This window comes from Eleginops maclovinus, chromosome 16, assembly GCF_036324505.1.
Source record: "Eleginops maclovinus isolate JMC-PN-2008 ecotype Puerto Natales chromosome 16, JC_Emac_rtc_rv5, whole genome shotgun sequence".
Classification (NCBI taxonomy): domain Eukaryota; kingdom Metazoa; phylum Chordata; class Actinopteri; order Perciformes; family Eleginopidae; genus Eleginops; species Eleginops maclovinus.
The window spans coordinates 20,642,037-20,668,353 of record NC_086364.1 but is presented as its reverse complement, the minus strand read 5'-3'; the positions used below and the strand labels follow the sequence as shown (position 1 = coordinate 20,668,353).

General features: G+C 39.5%; 2 protein-coding genes across 2 annotated transcripts; one reads left to right on the top strand and one right to left on the bottom strand.

Annotated features, from left to right (window-relative positions):
• Positions 1–5,824: 5,824 nt before the first annotated feature.
• Positions 5,825–14,857, top strand: LOC134878290 (phosphomannomutase 1). The gene is given in 9 exon segments (XM_063904236.1): positions 5,825–6,211; positions 7,109–7,220; positions 8,580–8,656; positions 8,776–8,867; positions 9,136–9,235; positions 10,290–10,365; positions 12,219–12,334; positions 13,651–13,705; positions 13,708–14,857. Coding segments are annotated over 9 exon segments (777 nt in total). The 5' UTR covers positions 5,825–6,127; the 3' UTR covers positions 13,773–14,857.
• Positions 14,858–17,147: 2,290 nt separating this feature from the next.
• Positions 17,148–25,060, bottom strand: csdc2b (cold shock domain containing C2, RNA binding b). The gene is made up of 4 exons (XM_063902919.1): positions 24,873–25,060; positions 21,152–21,485; positions 20,266–20,388; positions 17,148–18,876 (listed from the first exon to the last, which is right to left on the bottom strand). The coding sequence occupies exons 2-4, from the start codon at positions 21,331–21,333 to the stop codon at positions 18,714–18,716; spliced, it is 468 nt and encodes a 155-aa protein (XP_063758989.1). The 5' UTR covers positions 21,334–21,485; positions 24,873–25,060; the 3' UTR covers positions 17,148–18,713.
• Between the last annotated feature and the right edge of the window lie 1,257 nt (positions 25,061–26,317).

Sequence of the window (26,317 nt, the reverse complement as noted above, 5' to 3'; positions counted from 1 at the left end):
CAAATACCATCTGTCCGTAATTATCCATACATTTAAAGAATGAAAACACAAGTCTCTTTGCCGGCTATTATTTATTATGATTTATTGAAGCGTGTTATTAATTGCAGTCATGATTTGTCAAATGGTAATTTACTCTATATGTGACATATTAGATCATTTGCCTATTTTTACCCAATCTGTTGTGTTCAGAAGAGTCTTTGTTCGAAGCAGAGGCGGGGGAAAGCTCGCATAGTGTGAGGGGCAAAGGTGACAGGAGGCCATAAAAGTGAAGGCTTGTGTGGAGCTGATAAATATTGTCTGCTGTAAAAGCAGGGTGGATTTAGCCTATAAAAGTCTTGGCCAAGCTGCTCATAAACCAGTGTCATCTCATTTGGAGAAAAGCAGCTTTAATCCTTTTAATACAACTCTAAAGCAAACACACACGCTATGATGTGTTGCTCCTACTCATCCAGTCACACCATTGCACTGTTTACATTTCCTGATAAAGCTTGGACCAATTGTGCTGGAGCTCACCAAATAAGCATGCGATTATTCACCAACAGATGCACTATTTACTTCTGTTTCAGAACTGTTTGGTAGAAACCATGTTGCTTAACTGCTTTACAAATCAGAATACCTTTATTCGATCCACAGAGGGGAATTGTGCATTAGTTACAGCCAGAAAAGAGCCACAGACAGCTTAATATTACCCAACAAGCATGCATTTAAAAATATGAAAGATCAAATGAAAAAATACACATCCTGTAACAGTTCTGAGATATAGCAGCCAGGTATATATTGCACAGTTATTAACGGCATATTTAGATATATTGCACGTCATTGGATGCACAACAAGGGGTGTTATAGTCTGTGGTGTTATATGTGTGGGGGCTCTACCAGGGACCATGATGGTTATATAGTCTGACCGCTGCAGGAAGGAAGGACCTTAGCCTTCATTTTATTATACTCTCGTTAGCCGTTTTTTGCCATGCTAGTGACGTGGCTACATGGATGCCAATAGAGTGGTGCAGGAATAAATCTTAACCTGACCTAACCTGGAAATGAGTTAGCACATTAGCACTTCTCAGTCCCTGTCAAGGTATTTTGGGTGAGATGCCTGAAATAAGGTCTGTGGTTAACACAAGCTAGAAACATTTTCACGTTTTGTTCTATGTCATAAAATCCATCCGTCGATAATGGGGTATTAGCCGCCTTTAGCTTAGCGGCGGTGGCGTGAAATCATGTGACTGTGATGTAGTAAAGTATCATAAACGTGTGTTGGCCAGAGGTCTTATTTCTGCAAAATCCAATGGAAGACTCCTGTCGCTTTTGCAATGCTATCTTCCGGGTCTTCACCATTCCCAAATACTTACTCAATCGCCACCATGAGGTTCAGATGAATAGCTTTGAGCAACTGCACAACTATTTAGTGGATTGCTATGAATGTTATTTCAGGTATTTCACTGGAAGAAGGATAATCACTTCCTTTAGCCCTTACTTTATTTAAAGCATCATCAGGTCAAATTTTGTATTTTGTGTAGAGCTGGTTTCAACTAAAGATCAGGTGGAATCAGGTGTCACTCCACACTTTAATTTAAAGCTGTTACCTTAATCTGTTATACAAAAGTGCAGTCAACTTGTTACATGCACTGTATCTTTCAGGGTATTTACAGTGACAGTTATCGATGTCACCCATCTTATACAAACGCACTGTATTGCCCATCCTAAATCCTGCTGGTGTCAAACTCTTTTATCACACTATTGGACTTTCTTTCTCACACTGTTGTATGCTCTCTGTTTCTCTGCTGATAAGAAGAACAGTCTAAATAATTATCATTTAGATAAAAGTCATGCATGACATGACATTGGTGAGAGGGAAACTGAATGAATGCTCCGCTGCGCACATGGAGAAAAACAGATTGTGGTGTGCTCTTTCATTTCCTCCAGACAAGTCGCAATTAACACCAAAACCCATTAAATGGTTCCACCGTGTGACTCAACACACAACACATATATTTACACACATATGTACAACATAACCTCCTGTCTTTCCAGTACAGTGCATCATCACTCAGCTTCCTTACAGGGTTGTAAACGTCCTAAACAAACACACACGTATGACGTCGTAATAGCACGGTTGGCTTGGGCCATTACCATGTCAGGTGAAGAGGCTTTCCATCCACTAACACACCCTGGCATTTTATCAGGCATAGGAAATGGTAACCTGTTGAGAGGAACAAGACCCTTAGTTTTATTGGGTCATGATGGCTGTTTAATAGCGACTGAACGCTGTTAACAGAGGTTGTTATTGTTAGTCGGGGGGAAAAGGGTGCAACTGAACACTTTCCCCTCCATATGAAGGTAGATAAGAGCTCTGATTTAATGGAGGCCTTCAACTCAGGTCACACAAACACGAGGGTGAGCATGTCGGCCACACACACAAACATGCATACTCTTATACAGGACTTACATTAGAGAAAAGTCTGAGGGAAGAAGAAGAAGTACTTTTTAAGCACAAAACCCAAACTATCATTGAGTGCACGTCTTAATCTTATTATACAAAGTTAGGACAACTCAAAAGACACACTCTTTCTGTCTAACAAGTTTTGAGTTCTACTTACTAAGAAGTTGTGCCATTTTTTTATTCAGAAAAGATATCTTCCATAACGTATCATTTTGAGTTCTACATAATAAGAATTCCAAAGAGTAAAAGTTGGAATCGTTTCCAGCTCACATGACGTGTTTGAGAGGAATTTCTAAAAGCACATTTGGAATATAGCTCTGGTGATTGGTGTCGTGCAAGAAATCCCAGAGGGAGTGTCCCAGCTTGTGATGCAAATGCTCATAGTTGCCAAACTACTGTATCAGGAACGACCAGAATACCACAGTGCCACATTCACCAGTAATCAACTCACAACCTTTTGAATGATTTGCATGCAGTTATTGTAATGCTAATTCAGAGTTTCGTTATTATTCAAATGAAGTGCTCACATTAGGATGACAAAGTCCAGTTGAAAAGAGGAGAGATTGCTGCACATGCAGATTCCCGTTGGAGACATTTCTCCCCAATTTGAGTTTGAAAACTGTAGGGACACTAATCCCCCAAAAAGAAGCAAACCCTTGAACAAGGGTGCTGATGTGTAGTGATCCGAACAAAGAAATAGTCCCTACAAAGCCAACTTTCATTCTTTGTCTAGTTAGTTCGACTAGAAACAACAGCTGCTAAAAGGCAATTACTGAGCTTTTCTAAACATGAAACTATTTTCAGGAGACTGAGGGCAAGTGACAATTTGAGTAATTCAAGAGTTTGGAGAAGGATCAACTAATGGATTTGCGGGATGTGTTGACAATAACACTTATTTTAAGCACCAGCCTTATCCCCTTGGGTAAAGGTTAAAGCAATAAGACCCCGTCTGCCGGAGTCAGAGAAAACATGGGCATTGAGGTCAGATAAAGAAGCATGTTCATTATTTAAGAAGCTAATCATTAGTCTGTTTATGATAAGGCAATCATTCCCCTCCGTTCCGTCCAAACACTATTTGGCCATGTTGATTGGCATCTTACTAATAAAGCTTGCACGTAAATATTTGACATTAATGACATCAAATTCTTTAGCTTTTCCAACTCAGACACAAAGAGCTCTGACAGCATGGTCAAAATACACCCAAACATACAGGTAAACATGCCAAGAAACAACACACATCCTAATTGGGTCAAATACTTTTTTTCTGTTCTTACCCTATCTCTTATTTAACCTCAGGTCCATTCAGAGGTGATTTATGATTGCTGTGAAACGCAGAAAAGATAAAACATGCAGGTGATTTATGGTGCCAGTATTAAGCAGGGCAGGTGTTGCAAAACTGCCCTCATCAATGATTAAAATAATAATAATAACGAGGAATTCAATCTGTGTTCTACAGAATAGTTTGCTTTAGTGCAAATAAGGACACCAAATCACACACAATTAAAACAAACATCACGGATCAGTATTTTACGATATGTTAAAACCCACAAATTAAGGTTTCTAAAGGCCAAACAGACAATAAAGACCTATCCTCTTCAAAACCTCATCAATTAAATAGATTCAAGTCACACTCCAATATGTCTTTGAACAGTTATGTAAAAGGTTTAACAGTTTAAATATTTTTGTTGCCGTTTTAATCTGAATTGACAGGATTCATGTTTAGGTATACCTGAACTTTACTGGCATTTTTTTTGCTGACAAATCTTTTGTAAATCTAATTGCAATACAACATTTTACAGTAAAATACATGCAACTTTAGCTGACGCTTTTATCCATGGTGACATACATAAAATGCCTGATAAACAGTCAGTTAATGTGTCTTTCTGCGAGCACAGTAACACTCCAGAGTTACATCATCTACCTCTCTGCCCTCTTGTGGATGTGTTGGCTCAATGAAGATGAGAGGCATGCAGAAGATGTTTCCAATGCTTAACAGTGGAAATGAGTGTTTTGTTGAAAGCATTAAGAAAAATAAAGGGATTCAGGAGAGCACAGGTAGTAGTGAAAGTATGAGTTGTTGCACATTGTATACCCTGCATCATTTTACCACAGAAATACAGCATTAAAAATCATGCCTGTCAGCTGCAAGTCTTCCACTACAGTAAAGTAACAGACGTGGTTGGAAGACAGTAATCAAATAAAAAAGGAGGGGTAATGTGATCTGAGCTTGCTAAATACAATTTCAAAAGGACACAGAAAATGTAAAACGACCATACATTTGTTGCGTAACACACCATTTTCTCAGAAGAATAAAGCACTGGTAAAGTAATTCATATGTGTTATAAAACCTCTTAGAAATCTGTCATTATATCTAGATTTTAATCATTCTAAATGTCTTAAACATAGAAGGGACAGCCTGCACACAGGAACTATTTAATTTGTGAAACCAGAAACAATGCAACATGTAATTATGCCATTTCAGGAACTGTAATCTTGATTCTCAAGGATACTAGCTCGTGTAAGCTGACTACCTTCACAAATGGATGGGGAGGATTAATTGTGGCTTGTTTGGTTCATGGAAAGACATATTTAATTGCAGCGGGGGTGTAGCTGCTCAAGTCAAGTGCCAAGGAGGTGAACTGGCTTCTCTCAAAGTACTTTGAGTTCTGTCAAAGTGCCATTCTTGGTCTATTTGGGGACCTGAACCGGTGACCTCCCGGTTCCAAGCAAAGGCCCACACAGTCTGAGCTACTGCTGTCTTATTTAGGTGTGTAATTGAGTAATTAAAACCAATGTTCAAACAAATGCAATGTCAAAGCACTTTAACCTACAAATAAATAATCTCAGCAATATTACTATTTATTTTTACTTAGTAGTATAATTTTTACTCATTCAAAATATATAGAAACATTACAAAGCAACTGGTGTTTACATAGATTTCATGTGAAAACAAATCATTTTAAGCAATATATTAGTTTATTTCCAATAAGTATTTGCTCCCCTTACGGTTGTGCATGATTTGTAGCATGTACAAGTGTTTTTTCCTTAGGTATAAAAAGGAAAAAGGTATAGCTCTTCTCTTTTTATGTAAATAAATATTTTAAGGGAATGTGTTTGCTCCTTACTGTTATGCATGACACTTTCATAAGCAGAAGTTTATTAAGGTATTATTCTACTCTTATAAAAACGCTTTACTCCACACAGCCTGTTGTGTTTCCATTGACAGTACATATAATTGTTCCTGCTGTGTTTCTGTGCAGCATCCATCATTTGATTTGTAGGTAAAAGGTCGGCTTGCTGTGGACATGCATGGAAATCGATCTGCCCCGCCCACCAGTTGACGTCACACCCCCTGGCTTCTGATTGGCTGAATGAATTACAGTGTTGCGAAAGAGAGCCGACACGTACAGGGCGCTGTGTTTGTTTGTTGGTGCTGAACCGGGTCGAGCTGAACCGATCCGAGACAGCAGCACCAAAGAACCGAGGAAGGAAGAGAAACGAGAAAAACAACTGTCCCGGAAGAGAGTATTTCCTTTAACCTTGGAGTCTGTTTTTATTCTGATGTAACTGACAGCTGAACACTCCGTCCGTAAATGTGTGTTATAAGGTGTGTTTCTGCACGAGCCTGGACCTTTAGCTAAAACGTGCATTAGTTAAACAGACTCACTCGTAAGAGGGAAACAAATGGAGGAATCAGACGTCCTCTCGTCGGAGCGAAACATCCTCTGCCTGTTCGACGTGGACGGCACTTTGACACCACCTAGAGAGGTAAACTCTATAATATCAATTATTTGATTGATTGATTTGATCTGAAACATTTAATAACATAATGTCTCTCGCACGAGGGGCTGTGTGCTATAATATGGTAATGTAAAGGTCTGTTAATGTGTGGTGACCTATTTAAGTCCGGATTTGATTCACATCGAAACTACCCCCCCCCCCCCCCCCCCTTGTCTTTATTGGAGTGTCTTAAAGCCTTGTTCCTATACTTGGTTTAATTTTGATGTACTTCCTCGCTGTCCTCATTGGGCTGTTTGAATGCTCGGGTCATGTAAGGTAACTAGTGTGTGTGTGTGTGTGTGTGTGTGTGTGTGTGTGTGTGTGTGTGTGTGTGTGTGTGTGTGTTTCTGCAGCTCAAGAGTTTGCCTTCCCTATGTTGGAGTAATTGCACTTCTGTGCCAGATTGAAATACCACAAAGGCAATCTGTACTGTTGTGTCCATTGTTCTCTTTCTGCACAATAATGCTTCAATGACACAGTGCAACACACAGATATTGTTCACATATGTGTGTGTGTTCAGGCTAGGGCTCTGCGATGGCGAGAAAATCAAGTATCACAAACATTTTGGCCAAATACCGTTACAATGATTTTGCGAAAACTTTGTAGGATGACCATTGCTTTCACAAAATATTTGCGCAATTGAGAAATAATAATCAGAAAACAAGAAGAAGACACACATTATTATGTAGATATAATGACTACACTAAAAGAGAAGTAACAATACAGCTTGACACATGCAGTCAAGTTAAGAAAACTATCTCCAAAATCTGAGAAACCATCCAGTTTTATATCACGATAACAACCAGTTACTTAATGCGTGTGTGTGTTTTAAAGTGGAGCTTACACAATGTATTAACATGCCGTGCATTTCCCTGTAATCTGCAGAAAATCGACCCTCAGTTGGACGAGTTCTTCCAGTCTCTGCGGAGGAAAGTGAAGATCGGCATTGTGGGAGGGTCGGACTACTCCAAGATAGCCGAGCAGCTCGGGGATGATGGTGAGAGTCCTGTTCTTCTTCCTGTCTTAACCCCAGGCCGTTTATACTGTGCACTGCAGGCTGTATCATTCACCCAGCTGGATGAAAATGCATGACCTCACACTTTTTATTGTAACTTTAGCAGACAGAGTGTGTAAGAAAGGGAAGGGTCCTTGGAAATTGTGTAGAATTTTGGCACAGAAAGACAGAAAAGACAACATCCTGGTTACAAACCTACTGTCAAAACAAGTAGTTGATTCAGGCCGATCAGCTCTCTCTTCCTTTATCTGTGTCGCAATCCATTAGTCAGGGCTGACCGTTGTGCGAGTGTTGTTTACTTTAACTCATCATGATTGTATTGTTGATTCTGCATCAGAACGTAGTGAGCCATACTTCAAAAGAGAGACCTTTTGTCTAATTGGTGCAAAACCTCTGTACAGTATGTAGCACATGCAGGATTCTTGCTTTGACTGTGTATCTTCAGTGGTTTGATTGATTTTTGCTTAATAATCTGGTAAAAACACACTGCAGCTCTGACAACCTCACAGCTGAGTTGACACACGGCTGAGTAGACAGAAGGAAAACTTGTTTATCTGTAAATAATGTCGAATGCGCAACTACTGTGCCAAGAGGGAGCCATGTGGTTTCATATCCTTGCCAAGTGTTCTAAATGTGAATCGTTTTTCATGCACACATTGCAGCAGATGATGTGTGATGGTTTAGACATGCAAAAAATTACCCTCCAAATGATGATGTTTCTTCAATATCTTCCACGTCATGTGACCCAGTAGCTTTAAATCCAAATATGACTTCACTGGAAACCTCTTCTTCTTTTAAGGATTTTAGGGCTTCTTCTATTTTATATTAAAATTCAGCTGCTTTTTAATGAACAACTCTTGGAATTGTTCAGTAGTTTCATTATCATCGTACCTAATGAAGCAGTTTAGGATGTCTTACTATAACATCATTAAAATGTGTTAATCCTAATATTGTTTTTCTCACAGTAATGGACCCAGTTAAACCCACTTATTTATGGTAATTCGTCTCTCACAATCAGCCCGTTTTGAATTATAAGCTGCAAAAGGCCTTCAGTTTTTTTTGGGTTATGCAGGTTCAATGACCAAGCAGCTTTTTAGCCGAGTTACCTGCAGAGTGTTGCAGTGCACTTCCAAGCCAAAGTGAGTAGGAAGGTCAGGAAGATTAAACTTGGCTTTCTAGGCGGTGTTACACATGCTCTAATCTGCTACCAAGTAAATATAGCAGGCCTACTTTCCCCTTTTCCGATTTAGCAGAAGAGCCACTCTTAATTGAGTTGAGCGCGCAGATTATTAAAGATCCAGGTGAGCTTAAACCACATTTAATTTGTCTCTTCTCTCACAGTGGTGCACAAGTTCGACTATGTGTTTGCTGAGAACGGGACGGTGCAATACAAAGACGGGAAACTCCTCTCAACGCAGGTACGTAACAGTCCCATGTCACAACGTCACAACATGTTACCTGTTTTAAGACAAATGCAAAGAGCTGCACTGGGTTTTGTGTGATGAAGAAATGAATGAGCGCATTTTTATCCCATCAGGCCATTCAGAACCATCTTGGGGAGGAGCTGCTGCAGGACCTGATCAACTTCTGCCTCAGCTACATGGGGCTCATCAAGCTGCCAAAGAAAAGGTGAGCAGTCTCATAAAACACTCAAGCCACGGGTTACTCACACCCTCAGCTGGACACACAAACACACACAACTGCATTCCTGGTATCCCTGGAATCTAATCATCAATAGCATCTTGAAGCATAAAAATAATTCCTCTCGTTGTGATCCCTGCGTGGGAATAGAGCTAAAAACGACTGTGTTTTACGTGCTATGGGAAGGAATAAAATCCAGGTTCCTGTATGAGTTAACAACTGCCTTTAACCATGCATCTTTTATTTCCTTCTGCAGGGGGACGTTCATTGAATTCAGGAATGGCATGCTCAATATTTCCCCCATCGGTCGAAGCTGCACACAGGAGGAGAGGATAGAATTCTCTGAAATCGATAAGGTGAAACACTCTCATCATTCTGTCATTCATACATTAATAGTGACCAAACCAAAATCCCTGTGGTCAGGTTGAGAGAGAACTACGCAGTCTGTTGTCGTCAGTGGTCTTTGTTTGTGGTTTAGCATATTATTATTCTGTCTGCACTGCCTCGTGGTGCAGGAATAATAAGTACTAAACCCAGAAAGGAGTCAGCATTTTTGCAATTCAAGGTTTTTTGTGTATAAGACATATAATTAACATACTTGAGTTTCATTATGATGCACAGGAGCTAAGTTTAGCAGCTAAGCTAAACAAACTGTTCCCTTTTAAACATCAGGCACGGGGAGTCACAGGCTGCCTCTCTGTTTCTCGGTTTCATGAAATGTGCTTCATTAATTAGACAGAGAGAGGTCAAACAATGTTGAGCTTTCAGCACGGTTTAACAAGCTGTCCATTGATGGTTCACAGAGTGAGAGATAGCAGCAGAGGAGGAGACATTTAACCCTTTAGCTACACGCTAACATTCATGCTGCTGGATCCTTTTTTACATTCATGCATGGAATAATGTGTACTCAGATTATATGAACGAACTGCATACATTTAACCTCTTGGAGAAAAGTGCAGATGAATGAGGGTAATTAGCTCCTCACTGGGACATGTCTCCATGCTTTAACGTTCAGAAAGCTCTTTATGTTTCTCATACTTCCTGTGCTGCAGCACCTCTTTTCACCCTCTGTCTGAAACCAGAGCCCAGTCTGCTCTGAACTGGCTCTGTTATGATTGGTCAACCACTTAGAGATGTCCCGCCCCTTAGCCTATCACGTACAATGTGTTTGAGCGCTAGCCAATAGAAGCGCAAGTATTACAAAGTGATGTCATTATTTCACAGACGTAAACAAAGGAGTCCCACACAGGGACTTTGAAGAACATTTACATTCACAACAACGTATAAAATACACACTACAGGAACGGGGAAATCCCAAAAAGCATTGTAGGACCTCTTTAAGTAACTGTCTTTGCATGTGTGCAATAACAAAGGAGACGGAGTCTGACTGCGCTGTCACTTTCTCCACAGAGAGAGAAGATCCGGGAGAAATTCGTAGCGGCCCTGAAAGAGGAGTTTGCTGGAAAGGGACTACGGTTCACTAAAGGTGAGGGGATATCAGAGTCTAAAGTTAAAGAGGTGGCAATAAACACAAATGTGCCAAACATACAGAGGAACCTGCAGGGTTGACATCATGGAGCATCTCAGTTCTGTCTTGTTCTCTCACAATAAAAAACAAGTTCCTCAGTACGCTGTTTTTTTAAATACCATAGTGCAGCATACAAACCAGTTTTACAACATACCTGTCTGTCTATTGTTTCTTATCACTGTTTTTAAAAGTCCCTCTACCCCCACTCTACTGATGTGTGGAGGTGCTGGTGCTGGACATTGGAGCCATCAGTTAACCATTACACACACACACAAACACACTGTTTCCACTCTCTAGTAAGGGGAATCGGATATTCATGTTTGCTTACGTGCTCTGCGAGGTGTGTTAAGCTCCGCTGACGTCACCTGAAGGCTGTGCAGTGTGCACAGTCCAGACTTGTTTTTCTTCATTACTCGTATAGATCTCTGGCACGTAGAACAATAGAGAAAGGTGATGTCAGTACACTTCTGCTGTCAGAGTTCTACAGAGTTCTTTCTTAAACTTCTTATTAACCGAGGTTTCTGATTTATTTGAGGGATTCTGATTTGAATCATTTGCAAAACATTAAAAGTCATATAAAAGGTTAGATGATAAGGTGATTGTATGAAGAATAGAAACAATGCCAAAATCAGGGTACCAATATATTAAGAGGGGGGGAATTTGGTGTTGTGACATTTGCTCCAAAATATAATAAAATAAAACAAGTATATTAACTTAAAAGTAAGCACAAATGTGCAAAAACAGACACAATAAAATAGAATAAAAAGATGTATATTGGCATAGAGAATCAAGCAAAAATGTGCACGTTATAAACTAAAATAAAAACATTTAATGAACGTAACCCGCAAGTGTGTTTTCGAGGAGTTGGTGCTGTTTGCAGATGTTCCACTGTAAGGAAACAGCCTGATGTGTCCCGAGGATGTTCAGAGAGATACATTACTCCGAGTTTATCTGCGCCTGCACAGCTGCCTCCTGTCAGACGATCCTGCTGATCTGTGCGATGTTATATAAACCTGACACTGTCTCCGATCTGCTCTGAGAGGACAGAACGTCAGGGACACCGAGAGATGATGAGAGGGCAAAGCTATTGATTTTCTTTATTAAATGTTGCGATCCCAGAGGAGAACAGGTGGTTGATGAGAAGAAGAAACCCCCACAGACTTACAGTGTTTGTGTGTATGTCCTACCCTGTGTGCAGGAGGAGTTCATTCAGAGAGTGTTGAAGCCCTGATGTGTTTTACAGTGCGGGGGTTGAAGGTAATGGAGGTGTGTGAGGGAAGCAGTGCTCTGATTGGCTGGCTGCTCCTCAGCTGTACCATTGTTATTGACTGTTGATCAGCTGAGACAGTGAGGGGAATCTAAGAAGGGGAGGGGGTAGAGAGCAGATTTCAGGTTTGTGGGAGACTTTTCTCCATTGTGTCAGAGTCGTGCCGCCCTATGACACATGCTGTTTCTCTCTGACCAAACAATGCCAAGAGTTTTGTTTGTCATGCATCCTTTTTCTCTGCCAACCAGTCCTCTGAACAAACCGGTCTATCCCTGCCGGATAAAGACTTTCAAATGTCTCCTTCAGGGCGGGGCGTTAGTCCTGCAGAGTCTAATGTGTAAATGGAGGTTAAAAAAAGGGAATCATGTAAAGTGTACTGGTCACTCAAAATCCTGTCCTATAAACCTGACATAAACACTGCTTCCTCTGCTCTCTCCAATCCCGATGTCTAGTGTTTCTCCTTAAAGGAATACAGAGTACATGAGTGTATATAATTAAGTTGATGTTTATTACAATGTCCTGTTTTTTATTTATCTTTTTCCAGGCGGTCTCATCAGCTTCGATGTGTTCCCGGAGGGCTGGGACAAGAGGCTGTGTTTAGAGCTGCTGGACAGTGAAGGCCTGGACGCCATCTACTTCTTCGGCAACGAGACCTCGGATGTGAGTTGATATTCAGATCTCTGGGAGCACATCTCTCTGTAGGACAGGCGTCTTTCGTCCAGAAGGTTGTGGGTTCAATCCCAACCAGTGCGGTCAACATGTCGGTGTATCCTTGGGCAAGATACTGAACCCTGAGTTGCTCCCGATGGCCAACGGTGTGTGAGTGTGTGTGAAACTTCCCTAGAGCAAGTGAATGAGGTATGAATGGGTGAATGACACTTATAATGTAAAGCTCGTTGAGGGGTCCAGAAGATCTGATAAAGCGCTATAAAAGTACAGTCCATTTACCATTTCAGTATCAACTTTTTTAGGTTTTAACATCCAATTTCATTCAATTATCTTAGGTGTTTCATTCCTTATCTTATCTAATTTGAGGTTTACCTTAAAAAAAAAGGTCATCACTAACCTCCCATGAACATATATTTATTGTTATATACATTTTGAAACTTATTTATCATAAAGTTTGAAGTTACTTGGGCATTTAATCAATCAAAAACGATGGAATTGTATAACTCACAGGGGGCTATTTAACCTATCTAACATAACTTTGTTTTTCTTGTACCTTGGCCATATTGAATTAGTCAAAAATAATAAGGGTTGGGTTCAGATGAAGAGGATTTTATGTCAACGTTCTGAGGTAAAAGCAATTTAAAGTAGCCTGGCTATACCAGCCTACGTACTTCCGCCCAATTTCATTTTGCTGTAAGTTAGCGGTTCCCAAACTTTTTTGGCGGCGCACCCCCTTCTACGTCCCAACCGGGTTGACGCACCCCCAAAAAAACGCAAAACCCCCCCCCAAAAAAACGCGACAAAGCTTTGTTTTATCGCCGTATAAATAACTTTGTCATGAGACGTTCCAGCGGCTGTCTTCTTCTACGTTTCTATCAAAAACTAATAAATTATAGTTTTTTTATTTAAAATAAAAGGGATTACAAAGGAAATGTTTATTGTTCCTGTTTTTTATTGTAGCCTATGGAAAAATCCCACTTAAAAAACAAACTAAATATGTAATATTAAGTAATGTAATGTAATGTAACATTTTTATACCAGACCACCTTTACATGTTTCATCTTGCGCACCCCCTGGTGGCAGCTCGCGCACCCCCACTTTGGGAATCCCTGCTGTAAGTGATCGAAGTCAAACAGGCTGGTGTTACCAGGCTACATTTAAAGAGCTGTATATCTGCATTTTCCTTGTTGTTCGGGGTTTAAATATCCATGTTTTTTGCACTTATTCTAAGTCGCTTTGGATAAAAGCATTAGCCAAATGAATGGTAATATAATCTGTTATTTTTAAATATGTTTTTCTATTTTCAGGGAGGGAACGATTATGAAATCTTCAACGACCCTCGGACCATCGGTTTCACCGTCTTCTCCCGGAGGACACGGCCCGGTTCTGTCGGGAGATTTTCTTTGACACTCCGCCTCACGAGCCTTGAGTCCCCTGATCCCTTTACCCACAATCCCCTCTGTTTTCCCGCCTGTGGCTCTCCGCTTGTACGACAACAAGCTCCTCTAACGCAGGATGTTTATGAACCAAGGTACTACTACTGATTTCCTCCTCCTTAATAATATGAAAACAATGGACAGCAGCAGCGGGGGGATTGGACTACATTTTAAACCTTAATCCTTCTGCTTTTTAAGTATTTTAAAAAGGGACAGAGAAGGTGTTACATGTTGTATGTTAAAGTCATGTGCAATAAGATTAGCATGTAGCATAAGTTAGCCAAACAGCTAACAGAATATAAAGGTTGTTATTGTTGGAAGTTCTTACTACAGATTATTTGGGTATAAGTGATGTTTTGCACTAATTCTGGGCGTAATGTAATATGTTTGATCATTGCTGAAAGAGATGATGACAGTGAAAGGGAGATATTAAATAGGGTGAGGAAATGGGATATGAGCGAAGCGATAAAGAAGATGTTTTTATTCCTCCAAAGTTGAGGATATATGAATCATTCCAGTTATTGTAACGTCTCTGGAGATTAATTGTGTGATTCCTTAAATATCAAATGTTTTTTAAGCTTCAGGGAAGAGAAGAGCTTGTTTTGCATCTCTAGGTTTTTAAAATTCAATTAAAAGGAACACATATCAGATGTATGTATTGACTACAGACTCAATGAATTCATCTTAACCAGTGAGTGAAGCTACCACCTTCTGTCAGTCCATACTTTTAGTGTCAAATATTTCTACAAACTGTATCATGGCTTGAACGCTGTATCTGGTATGCTTGGTTCTTTGTTGCTAATTATTTTAATATGAAGGGTTTTACAAATAACTTTTAAATATGTGAACACTAAATGGGTAATGCCTCTTTGATTTATCAGTATTGTAAATGTGAGGCTTTTAAATGCATCAGCTGCAGGACTGTTAACACTCCTTTAAAACGACTCAAAGGATCATGTAGAAAAATACTTTTATGCACAACAGGAAATGTTTATGATGCTAACTGATTACTTTCAGTCTTTTCTGGATAAAAAAAGTGGATTAATTGTAATAAAACATTTTGATATCTTGCACTGAACTCAGTTCTCCACTGTCGTTCTTGAGCTTTGACTTTACTGATGTGCGTTTACATATAAGTCACTTACAAAATCACAGCGCTTTCTCAACTAAAGGAATACAGTTTCTGCAGGTTTGATCCCGGCCTGTGCCATCAACATGTCGAAAGATACTGAACCCTGAGTTGCTCCCTGGCCAACGGTGTGTGAGTGTGTGTGGATGTTAGCTTCCCTAGAGCAACTGGCACTGCTCTGCATGAATGAGGTGTGATTGGGTGAATGACTCCTAGTATATAGGTGTTGAGACCTGATAAAGGGCTATAATATATACCAGGGGTGTCCAGACTTCAGCCCGGGGGCCCTCTGCAAATTCTAAAAGTAAAATGCAATATGGCCCACAAATTAAACTTTGCTTGTCTTATCTTGTACTTCTCAAATATATATGTTCAAATATATTAATGAGCCCAATTTTCAGATAAATTCAGTAATTTAGAATGTAAAATATGTTCTAACAAATCTTAGTTGATAAAAAAACAACCCAATAACTTATTTCTATAACAATCTTGAAATTGAACCTTCCTATTTACTCTTATTATCAGCAGTCTGAGGCTTCTGTTTTAAGAAATGAGCTGCCAACAAAATAAATGAAACCCTAAAGACAGATGGGATAGGCAGTTCTTTCTTTAAAACGTGTTCAAGTATTCTTCAGCTACATTTGATTTGTTTTGCTAACTTCTAACTTCATTTTTGGGACAATGTTCACCTCTATCAGTGGCCCAGCTCTCCGTGTATTTTCTGTATGTGGCCCGCGGGGAAAAAAGTTTGGACACCCCTGATATACATTTGTTTTTCTGCCTCGGTGTAATCCCACATCCCACCACTGGGGGTCGCCAGACACTCACATCCTACCTACGCCAGGTGCTTCTAAAATAAATGACAGTTTATCTTGTGGCTGTTTGACCACCAAATGTTAGATGTTGAAGAATGTATCACCACTTTGATCATGGATTTTTCTTTAAATCATTGAAGTCTTCTTAAAACTTTTATAAAAACCACTCGACAGTCAGAAAATGAGACTTGGTGTTAATAACCGTAAGACAAATATAGCTGAACTCCTCCCCAATAAACACAGATGAGTAGATACAGAGCACCAACAACTTTGAAAGCCAACATAGCTTTTGTTATTTCACTGGTTTCTTTTGTGATTATTTATGTGTCGACTCACAGTCAAATGCTTTCGAGGCACATAAAGGCCTGAATATCACAAAAGGCTTGTGTCCCTGCATTGCAGAGTTTAAGTGCATGCTTCCTCAGGCGAGACGTGATGCTGACGTGTCTCTAGAAACAGAGAAAAGGGAACTGATTTAAAAACACATGATGTGTTTACTTTATTTTGTTCTTTTCTTCAAAGCTATTTTCTGCCTCGCCCCCCTTACAAGCTAGTGTTGTGTACTGTATAGATATTTCACCAAACAGAAGGGAGGTAAGAGACTCACCAAGGTGTAACAATGAGAGGAGGATGTTTTCTATTCTGTATTTCAAATATAAAGTTAAAATACCATGTTGAGAATACAATTAACATAAGGGTTTCACTGCATTACCAGCTTTACTTTTGGCATATAATGAAATCGGACTTTATCCTGTACGTTATTCTTCATATATGCAACATTTCTAATGAAAGATATTCGTCCTCTCAGTTTTAACATAATATAAATATATATGTAGATTTTATTTATCTTCTTCTGAGAGTGTATCTTAATGGTTTATTGCACTTATTGGAAACCGCTGTGGATAAAAGCATCAGCTAAATGAAATGCAATCTAAATCTGTCATCTACTTATAATCATTATTCCTCATTTTTTATTCTTACATATTTATTCTTCTCAATTGTTAATTAATATATATTTTTTTACCATTATTATTATTTGTACTATTATTGTTATTATTCATTTTTTAATTATTATATATGTATTTGTGATTGTTATTATTTTAATATATTTATTTCTCTTTTATTATTATTATTTTGTTAAGATTTTTATTATTTTAGTTATTAGATTTAAAAAAATAAAAAAATAATTATATATATTTATTTATTATTGTTATTATTTTTGGTATTATAATATATTTATGCCTCTTATTATTTTGTTATGATTTTTAATATTATTATTATTATTAGCTTTTTTTATTTTTAATTATTACCAGCGTGACAGTTTCTCTCCCCACGTGTTTATCAGTCTTCACCCTCCTCCTCTTCCTCTTCCTCTTCCTCTTCCTGTCAGATGCAGTTAAATAAACACACTCTCGTCAGTCGTGTGAATCATAAAATGCTTTAATGTTGTTTTTTTTCAAGGCTCAGTAGAAGTCCTCACTGTGATCACCACCACAGCGGCTGGTCCACAACAGAAAGTGCCCTTTGAAGGTGACGGAGAAAATAAACGGAGTGATGATGAACGGATTCAGGCAGTGACGGATGCATAGAGACTCTATGGAACAGATATATCATAGAAAATGACAAACAGTACTTAACCGAGCAAAACCTGAAGTACTACGGACCACGTTTATGTGACAGATCTCTTTTGGCACCACCAATGAAGTCGAGTAGTTCACCATCACACTGACGAGACGCTTAATAAATCACACACAGATGCATGTCTTTTTTTCCTGATAATAGAAAAAGAGATTTACAAATCGTTTTGTTTCGTGGCTGCAGACGCTTTCAAAACCTGACATTTTTCCACCAGAACGACAAATGTTTTGGAGAAGTTTTTTCTGGCAGTTTTCAACTAATTTGTGCAAGTTATTAAAGCTTGCAATCTGAGGACACACACACACACACACACACACACACACACACACACACACACACACACACACACACACACACACACACACACACACACACACACACACACACACACACACACACACACACACACACACACACACACACACACACACACACACACACTGATAAATACAAATAAATAACCACACAACAAACAAGGATATGCATTTTTGTAAGGAAAATACTTGCTTTCCATTCACAGTCAAATATTTTTCAGTTGTGTCCATGCCTGATTTAATGTGATTCCTTGAGTCCTCGTCTGCCTTCGTGCTTTTCATGAATTTCTAACTTACTTACACCTTCTCTCTTTCAAAATAAAACTTAAATAACCCTTTTTTGTCCTCAAATTCAGTTTATGTTCTAAACTGGTCACACAAAGGGGTCCTGAACCTTTTATTTTGGGGGATTTAATCATATTTCATTTGATTTTTAATGCATAAACCTTCTAATACACAACCATTGAAATGTCTTCCTCTTTAATTACCTAAACAACTTCCTCTTAGGTCCATCATTTCTGTTCTTGAATTCAAATTCCCATCTTTACAGCGTCTGCACTGTGTACGACTTATGATAGCAAGTCATCTGACCCACGCTTGCACCCGCAATGTGATCCTGGAAATGTTCAGCAAAGTAAACAAGTGCCAAACAGCTGCAAAGAAGGGAAGTGAAACTGAATTCAGCCTTTTGTCCTACTTACACCGCTCTCTCCACTTCACATACACTCAGCTGTCATGCTTTGCTTTGTTTTCCCAGTGTTTCAAACTTTACCCAGCTGATACCCGCAGGAAAATAAACCCCCAGCTGTTTTCTTTGTTTTGTTTTGAGGGGAAATAAATAAATAAATCGTATTCAGCAAATTCAGCAGAGTAGGAGACAGCCCTCTGCACCTGTGTCATTAAATCTGGACCGGTGCTGTGTAGGTAAAGCATGTTTTTAAAGAAATAATGAGATGTAAAATATCAGTCCTACAACAGGTTGATGCCCCAGCCCCCCCTCCCCCTCCATTACCCATGAGCCCCCGGGGTTTTCTGGGTCTACGAGCTGATGATCTGGCCTGACCAGGTCTCGTGTTTCGTGCCGGGGTTCAGGTGTATGATCTTCACCTCCACCGCCTGCACCTTCAGGTTCTTGGGCGGCACTCGGCTCACTTTGTACGTGACCTCGTCTCCCTCCACCGGGACGTACTCCCCCTCGATGCTGGAACAGAGACAAAGTAGGGCCATGAAGATGAAGTGTGGAAAATGGAGAGTTTTGTTTCACACAGTCTTGATGTGAAGATGCACAGGGTCACAGACTATGTTTAATCCAAGAAGAGTCACTACGATGAAAGAAAGACCCTCCGATTAAAGATCTTTAGATATTTTAAACTGTGCAGCCGCTCTACTGATATAATGGATGAATGCACACACTCAATGACATCACTATGTAACACTTGTGCTTCAATTGGCTAGCGCTCCAACACATTGTAGGCTAAGGGGCGGGACATCTCTAAGCAGTTGACCAATCACGACAGAGCCAGCCAGCTAACACAGGCTGAAAAGAGGGGCTGCAGCTGCTGTTCTTTAATGATTCTTAATTGGGATAAATCTTCCCATAACTGTTTGCCAAATATGTGGTCACACACACACACACTCAGAAACATCTGCAGGAGCTCTTACACTGAAGACATTTGAAACAAGATAAACCCTCCGACCCACGATGCAGCTGTTTCAGATCCTGCAGAATCTGTTTTCACAAAAGGGCTTTTGCTGAAGCTGTAGAAACATTTAGCTTCGTGCTGAATGCTGAATAAAAACAGATTGCGTAACTCTCTGTGCATTTCCTCTTCTTGCAGGTGTCAGAGTCCTGTGAGAGTTGGAAAAAATAGCTCTCCCTTTGAGAAAAGTACAAACGTAGACTTTAGTTTGCTGAGTTAAAAGAGTCCTGAGGTGATGCTGCAGATCTGAGGTTAGTTGTTAGTGTTGCTGTTTTTAATTCAGCCGACGTTTGTCTGCTGTGACTCTCGGAGGACACAGCTGTAAAACACATAACAATACTTTGTGCAACTTACTAATATTATAACTGCTGCTACTTCAGTACTTTTAAGTCAATTTTCGTGAACTTGCCTCTGTATTCAGTCCATTAGTGTCTATAAATAAAATATGATATATAACACAATATTTTGTATTTTTTAAATATATTTATATTAATATTTATTGGACAGAATATTTTCCTTTTTGTTATTTAATTTTAATTTAGATTTCTGTCTTATTTTTATTTTATGCTATAATTATTTTCCTTGTAGATATTTTTCCTGCACTGTTCATTTGCTGTAATCTGTATATCTTTTAAATCTATCTTTATTCTATTGCACATACATTTTCCTGTACATATCCTCAGTAATTTGCATATTTTATATATTTGTTCTTTATTCAGTATTTTTCATTGTATTTTTCTTTCTTTCACAATATTTTTTCCTGATTTATATTTTAGTTTTTAGTTCCTTTACTATAACAATGTGCATGTCCCCGCTGCGGGAGAAATAACCCTTTCTGATTCTGATTCTGTTAGTTTTTTAAGATGCGCTTCAGTGTTTTTGTTACTCACTCTGAGATGTGAACAAAGATGTCCTCTCCGCCGTGGGAGGGTCGGAGGAAGCCGTGACCTTGTGACCTGGAGAAGTTCTTACAGACGCCTTTAAACACCGGACCTGATTGAGCGCGTACCGTACTGCAGGAATGGAGACAGAAAAACAACAAAGTTATCGCATGTCTCTGCACCGATAACGACTGACTGATGTTGTTGTTTTAGTAAGACGAGAAGGAGACCTTTACAACAACATCTTTCCTCTTTTATGTCAGAACATTTATGCTTCAGGCCCTTCAAACGAGCCAGAATAATAGAGAAGTGAGAGGACTAAGAGCAGGATTCATACGGAAGGTAATCAAATGTAAACCTGTTGGTTGTTTTTATTCATTATACATTTCACTTTTCTTCCTTTTTTCATTCATTTCCGGTACGTATTATCATAGTATTTTTATCTTATTTTTAGTTTTAGTTTCTGAAAAAACTAAAACGTTGACTTTAATTATATGTTTTATGTCAACTCATTTCAGTATTAGGTCAGTTGAAAGCAATAATGTTGATTTGAACCTAATATTTTTTATTTCAACTTAATATTACTGCTTTCAACTGACCTAATACTGTGGGGTTGAATTAGTTGACATAATAGATTTAATTAAAGTAAACATTTCAGTTTTTCAGTGTATTTACCTAGAGTGATTTAGTTAATGAAACACTTTATTTAGTTTCAAAGTACAAACTCTTTCACAAAGGTTGCATTGGAATAAAAAAACAACTTTGATCTGTAATCTAATAAAGTTTAAAAGTAGCATAAAATGGAAAAAATCCAATGTCTGTGGTTGGATGTTTTCACCACCACACACTCATTGCTTATAATAATAATAATAATAATCAATAACAACAAACTCACGCTGAGTAGGTGCGGGTGCGTTTGGTTGGCAGAGGGCTTGGTAAATCTCGAGGCAGCGGATGCTCTTTCCCGTCCTCCCAAACCCGGCTCCTCTCCCTCAGGAAGGGGAAGGACAGGGTGAGGGAGGCGTTGGGGGAGCGCAGAGGGGTCCTGGAGGGCGACGTGAGTCCGGGGTCCGCCATTTCAGAAGTGACAGGGGTGAGGAGGATGAGGGAGGAAGAGGGAGGCTGTTCTGCTGACAGAGGCGTCTGTCTGCTGCTATCTCTGTGAGGCCGGCTGCTTCTGATTCTGCTTCAGACTCGGAGTTATCCAGGTCAGCGCTGTCGCTTCAGGTCTGTCAGGAGGAGGGAGACCACAGGGTGAGGAAGGAGGGAGATCAAAGAGTTGTCATGTGGCCTGAGAGGTGATGGAGGGGGAAATGAGGGATGGGTGTCCTCCAGCCGGGAATTCAACACAGAAACAAGCAGGCAAATAACTAAGAGACGTGTGAGTATAAAATGCATTTTCAAATATCTTTCCTTCAGTCTGTTTTCTATTTTGAATCAAGTCCACTCAAATGTAAAAGTGGTACCCCAGTGATGTAGTATTGGGTATCCTAAAGTGAGGGAACTTGAAGACTAAAAAAAGTGCATGCAGTAAAGTGTTTTCCTCCCCCCACCCAAACAGAGAGGAGCAGCTTTTTATCCAATTGTCCCTCTCGGTTCCCTTACAGTCAAGAAAGCACATACAAGGTTTAGCTCGTTGGAAACTATTGCACAAGCACGTTCATGGGTTTGCCACTTATTGTAAGTCGCTTTGAAATGTAATGTGAGGTAAAACATGGCGGCGGTGCTATCATGACTAACTTTAGTTCATCTCATCCTATCATGTATGACATTACTCTGCAGATGTTTCGGTTCAGAGTGACAGCAAACATGTCTATGGATATTTTTAAACTAGGAGAAAGACCAAAACTTTGCCTCGAACAAGACACATGGCTGGAAATGCATTTTGCTACCAAAGCAGTTATTGATCACTTGAGAGGAATGGAGAATCAGCAGTCAATTGATGGTATAAAACTGTCAAAAGGAGAGCTTTTTCAAAAGGTGTGAATCCCTGCAACCAGTGCACAAGAATATTAAGCTGATGTGACAGGTACTATGAAGTACTACAAAAGCAGTGGGTCCTACACTTCCCATAATGCAACTCAATTGCATCATCAAAGCTCTTAATAGATTCCACACCTCTAGTTTGTAACCTGACACCATCTCTCTTCAAAGATGTGCCGTCTCCAAGCACAGACACATCATCAGGCTTATTTCTGATTAACAAAAAACCTCCGCTGAAGACATTACACAACATTTTTCACAAGATAAGTCCTAATGAAAGGGAGACTGACCTTGGGAAGTAAATTGTCCCTTTAATCCAGCTTCATCAGAGGTCATAAAGCATCACCAATTTCCTTTATTTACCCTGAAGCCTTTGGGAGTTTTGCAAAGCACTGCAATCCCTAAAGATAATAATACTACCGGGTTTATCTCTTACCCACTGCACGGTATTAATAATAGATATGGAGATTTCATTTTCATATCTGCTTATGCATCCGTACTCTTCAGTGAAGAATCAATAGTGTATTCAATGCACATCAGCCTCTTGATTTTGTTTTAGTGATTTAGCGTATTTTTCTATCTAGGCCGCCGCTCATCATTTCCTAAAATAGAAATGTATTAGAAATAATTTGCTCTGATCTGTTTTGACAGTTTTTAATTAAGAAATGTGCATAAAATAAATATATATATTAATATTTGGTAAACCGAGCCTTTTAACATTATAGTTTTAAAAAACAAACATTATTAAACACTATTATTAATAAGTAATTAAGCTACCCATCTACAGTAGGGACCCAAGTCATGTCGAGCTGTGCGCATTATCTTTGCACATTGAGCATCAACTACATCCCTAAATGTTACAGCTCATACATTAATCAGATTTAGATTCAGAATCGGTTTTATTATCAAGTAGGTTTACACAAATGGGGAATTTGCTTTGGTATATATGGTGCATTCAAAGACACAGAAAAAAGAATACTTAGCAAAACGAACTTCAGTAAGTTTGTTTGGGTTAGTGTGTTTCCCTACGCCTCCACACGTTTAATTCTAATTATACATCTGATATATTTAATTTATATAATATTCCAGTGGCTATAGACTCCCATTATGTGTATCACTCACAACACATTCCTGTTTATTTAGGTGAACTTGTCAATATACCTTTATCTCGTTTCTCCCCACACTGCTATTCCCAAGGTTACGATTCACCACACAAACACAGTGTCGTGCTATACGTGTTTTTACACCCCCTCATATCGCCTGTGACGATAGTGATGCAGGCACGGCGTGACGTCAGAGCAGCTGCAGCACGCCGCCTCGAGTGGGGCGTTCGTGACGTCAGTGCCCCATCCCCAAATGAACATCATATCCTACACGAACTGCACTACACACATCATGTCATGTTAAAGCCTCTATGTTACACTCACAGAGAAGGATGCACACATCATGGATTGTAGTGAGACAGCATCATTTTCACACAGCAGGAGAACATCTGGATGAGCAGAAACGAAGCAACAGAATTAAACAGGGTCAGGTCTCCTTTGGCCCGGGTCAGGAACAAATCTGTTTCCGGTCCCATGCTCATGAAAAAGCACAGTGTGTGAATTGTGTGTTGTTTTTCGAGAGCTGTATTCATGCTCTAGCCTGTGCTTTCCTTTAAAGCAAAACAGAAAGAAATGATTTTGACAGCCCAAATAAAACTACCTAAATTACTCTTGTGTTGAGTTTGAAGAGCTGTATTCGTGCACTATGCTAAAAATCCAATATTTCACTCGCTTTTCCTCTGGTTTCATGTTAGCTAAGAGCAAAACGTAAATATATTCAATTTCCAACACCAATAAAACATGGCAAAATTACTTTAAAAAGCACTGTATGAATTGTGTGTTGGTTTTAGAGAGCTGTGATCATGCACTAAGCATACAATTGTATTTTTCACTCGCCTTGTTCCTTGTTTAGATGTAGCCAATAAAGGAAATACATTGACAGCCCCGATAATATCTGCCAATATTACTTTTAATAAAAGCAGTGTGTGAATTGTGTTGACTTTCGAGAGCTGTGTTCACACACTACGCATAATATCCGGCATTTCACATCATGTTTTATTAAGGCCACTAGCAATAAAATGTCATGGACAGCCCAATCATATCCAACAAAATGATTAAAAAAGGAGTTTCTGTGAATTGTGTGTTGATTTTAGAGACCTGTGCTCGTGCAATATGCATACAATCCCGCATTTCCCTCGCTGTCGCTCTGGTTTTATGTTATCTAATAGCAAAACGTAAGGAAATCACACATTGACAACCTTATTAAAACTGCCCAAATGAATGAAAGGCTAAACAAGCAGTCAATGCTAATGAGAGTAGAATTGGACAAAAGCGTGGTGCGTTCATTGACACCAGCTTGGGATCTAACATGGAGGAAATGTGACACCGATCAATCGTCCGTACATCCAGATATAAATACAGAACCTGTCCTTATGATTTAGCAGTTTTTCCTCCAGGCGTGCAAAGAAGACATTGTCCCAGATCCCAAAACAAAGACACACACACACACACACACACACACACACCACACACTCCCCCCATACAGGCACTACAACACGCATATTATTTTTCCGTAGAAATGTTACTTACTGGTCTGTCGGGGACGATGAGCGAGTGCGTCTTAAGTGGCGGTGTGTTATATAACGAGTTATTAAATAAATAAGTCGGCTAAATCCGCGCAGTCTGTCGGAAAACCCTGATGATGATGATGTGACGAAGAGCTGCTGAGTCTGCGCAGCTGGCGGAGATTCCGATGGCGTGATGCGACTGCGTGTGTGAGAGACTGTGTGTGAGAGACTGTGTGTGAGAGACAGTGTGTGAGATGTGTGTGAGAGACAGTGTGTGAGATGTGTGTGTGTGTTCAGAAAATTGCTTTCTTCATTCCTTTGAATGTATGCAATCTATTATGGGACCAGTATGCCCAGTGTAATGATATATCTTTGCCTTGATTGATCGTCTTTATGCAGCTGCTGCTTTATTTTAAGGGATGTATAGTAGGGTTGATATTGTGGAATAGACTCCACTAATGCAACACGTCTGATATTGCATTAGTGGAGATATGTCAACAAAAAAACAGTGAAGGAAAGTAACATTTACTCAAGACATTTAAAAGGGACTTCTACTGTTATATTTCCATTGTATGCTACTCCATAAATACTCCATGACATTTTGAAAGGAAATACTGTCACTTGTTTTGCTCTACATTTATTTTACAATATACTTTGCAGGTTCATATTCCTAATAAACATAAATCAACAAGTTCTTTATGATGTTCTATAAAGGATAAAAATACCTTTCCTGTAGTGTGTTATACAGTTTTCTGTGCATGTCAATGGTCTGGAAAGGCTAAAATCCATGTTCCTTCTAGAGGGAGTCCCCCCTGCGTGAAACACCTCCATTGGACTCCTTTTATGACTTCCGCAATATAGTGACATCACTATGTAACACTCGTGCTTCTATTGGCTAGCGCTCCAGCACATTGCACGTGATAGGGTAAGCGAGCGAGACATCTTTAAGCGGTTGACCAATCACAACAGAGCTGGCTAGCTAACCAATCAGAGCAGACTCTGGTTTCAGACAGAGGGTGGAAAGAGGTGCTGCAGCACAGGCAGTATGAGAAACATAAAGAGCTTTTTGAACATTAGAGCATGGAGACATGTCCCAGGAGAGACACTACATACTGATATACAATCTGGAAATAAGCAGAATATGTCCTCTTTAGGTGAAACATCTGAATAAACTTACAGAAACAGTTTTAATGTCTAAGATAAGTTGAGATGTTGAGTCCTTTTCCCGAGCTTTACTCTCTGTAAGCAATATCTCTGCAATGACGGCCACATGCAAACTTCTTTTTGTTTCATCAAAGCTCCAAACAGTCTGACCTACTTTCACTGCAGACAAATGAGACAAACATCTAGGGGCCACGCAGTCGTCACATGAAACACAGCTCGCTCATTTCTGACAAACATCAGTGTGTGTGTGTGTGTGTGTGTGTGTGTGTGTGTGTGTGTGAGTTTCTATACTGACAGTGACCA

Excerpts from the sequence above, each read along its gene's own strand:
- csdc2b (XM_063902919.1), bottom strand. The coding sequence starts at position 21,333 with ATGGCGGACCCCGGACTCACGTCGCCCTCCAGGACCCCTCTGCGCTCC. Across the intron at positions 20,389-21,151 it reads CGCACCCGCACCTACTCAGC|TACGGTACGCGCTCAATCAG; the intron begins GTGAGTTTGTTG and ends CCATTCCTGCAG. Across the intron at positions 18,877-20,265 it reads ATCTTTGTTCACATCTCAGA|CATCGAGGGGGAGTACGTCC; the intron begins GTGAGTAACAAA and ends TCTCTGTTCCAG.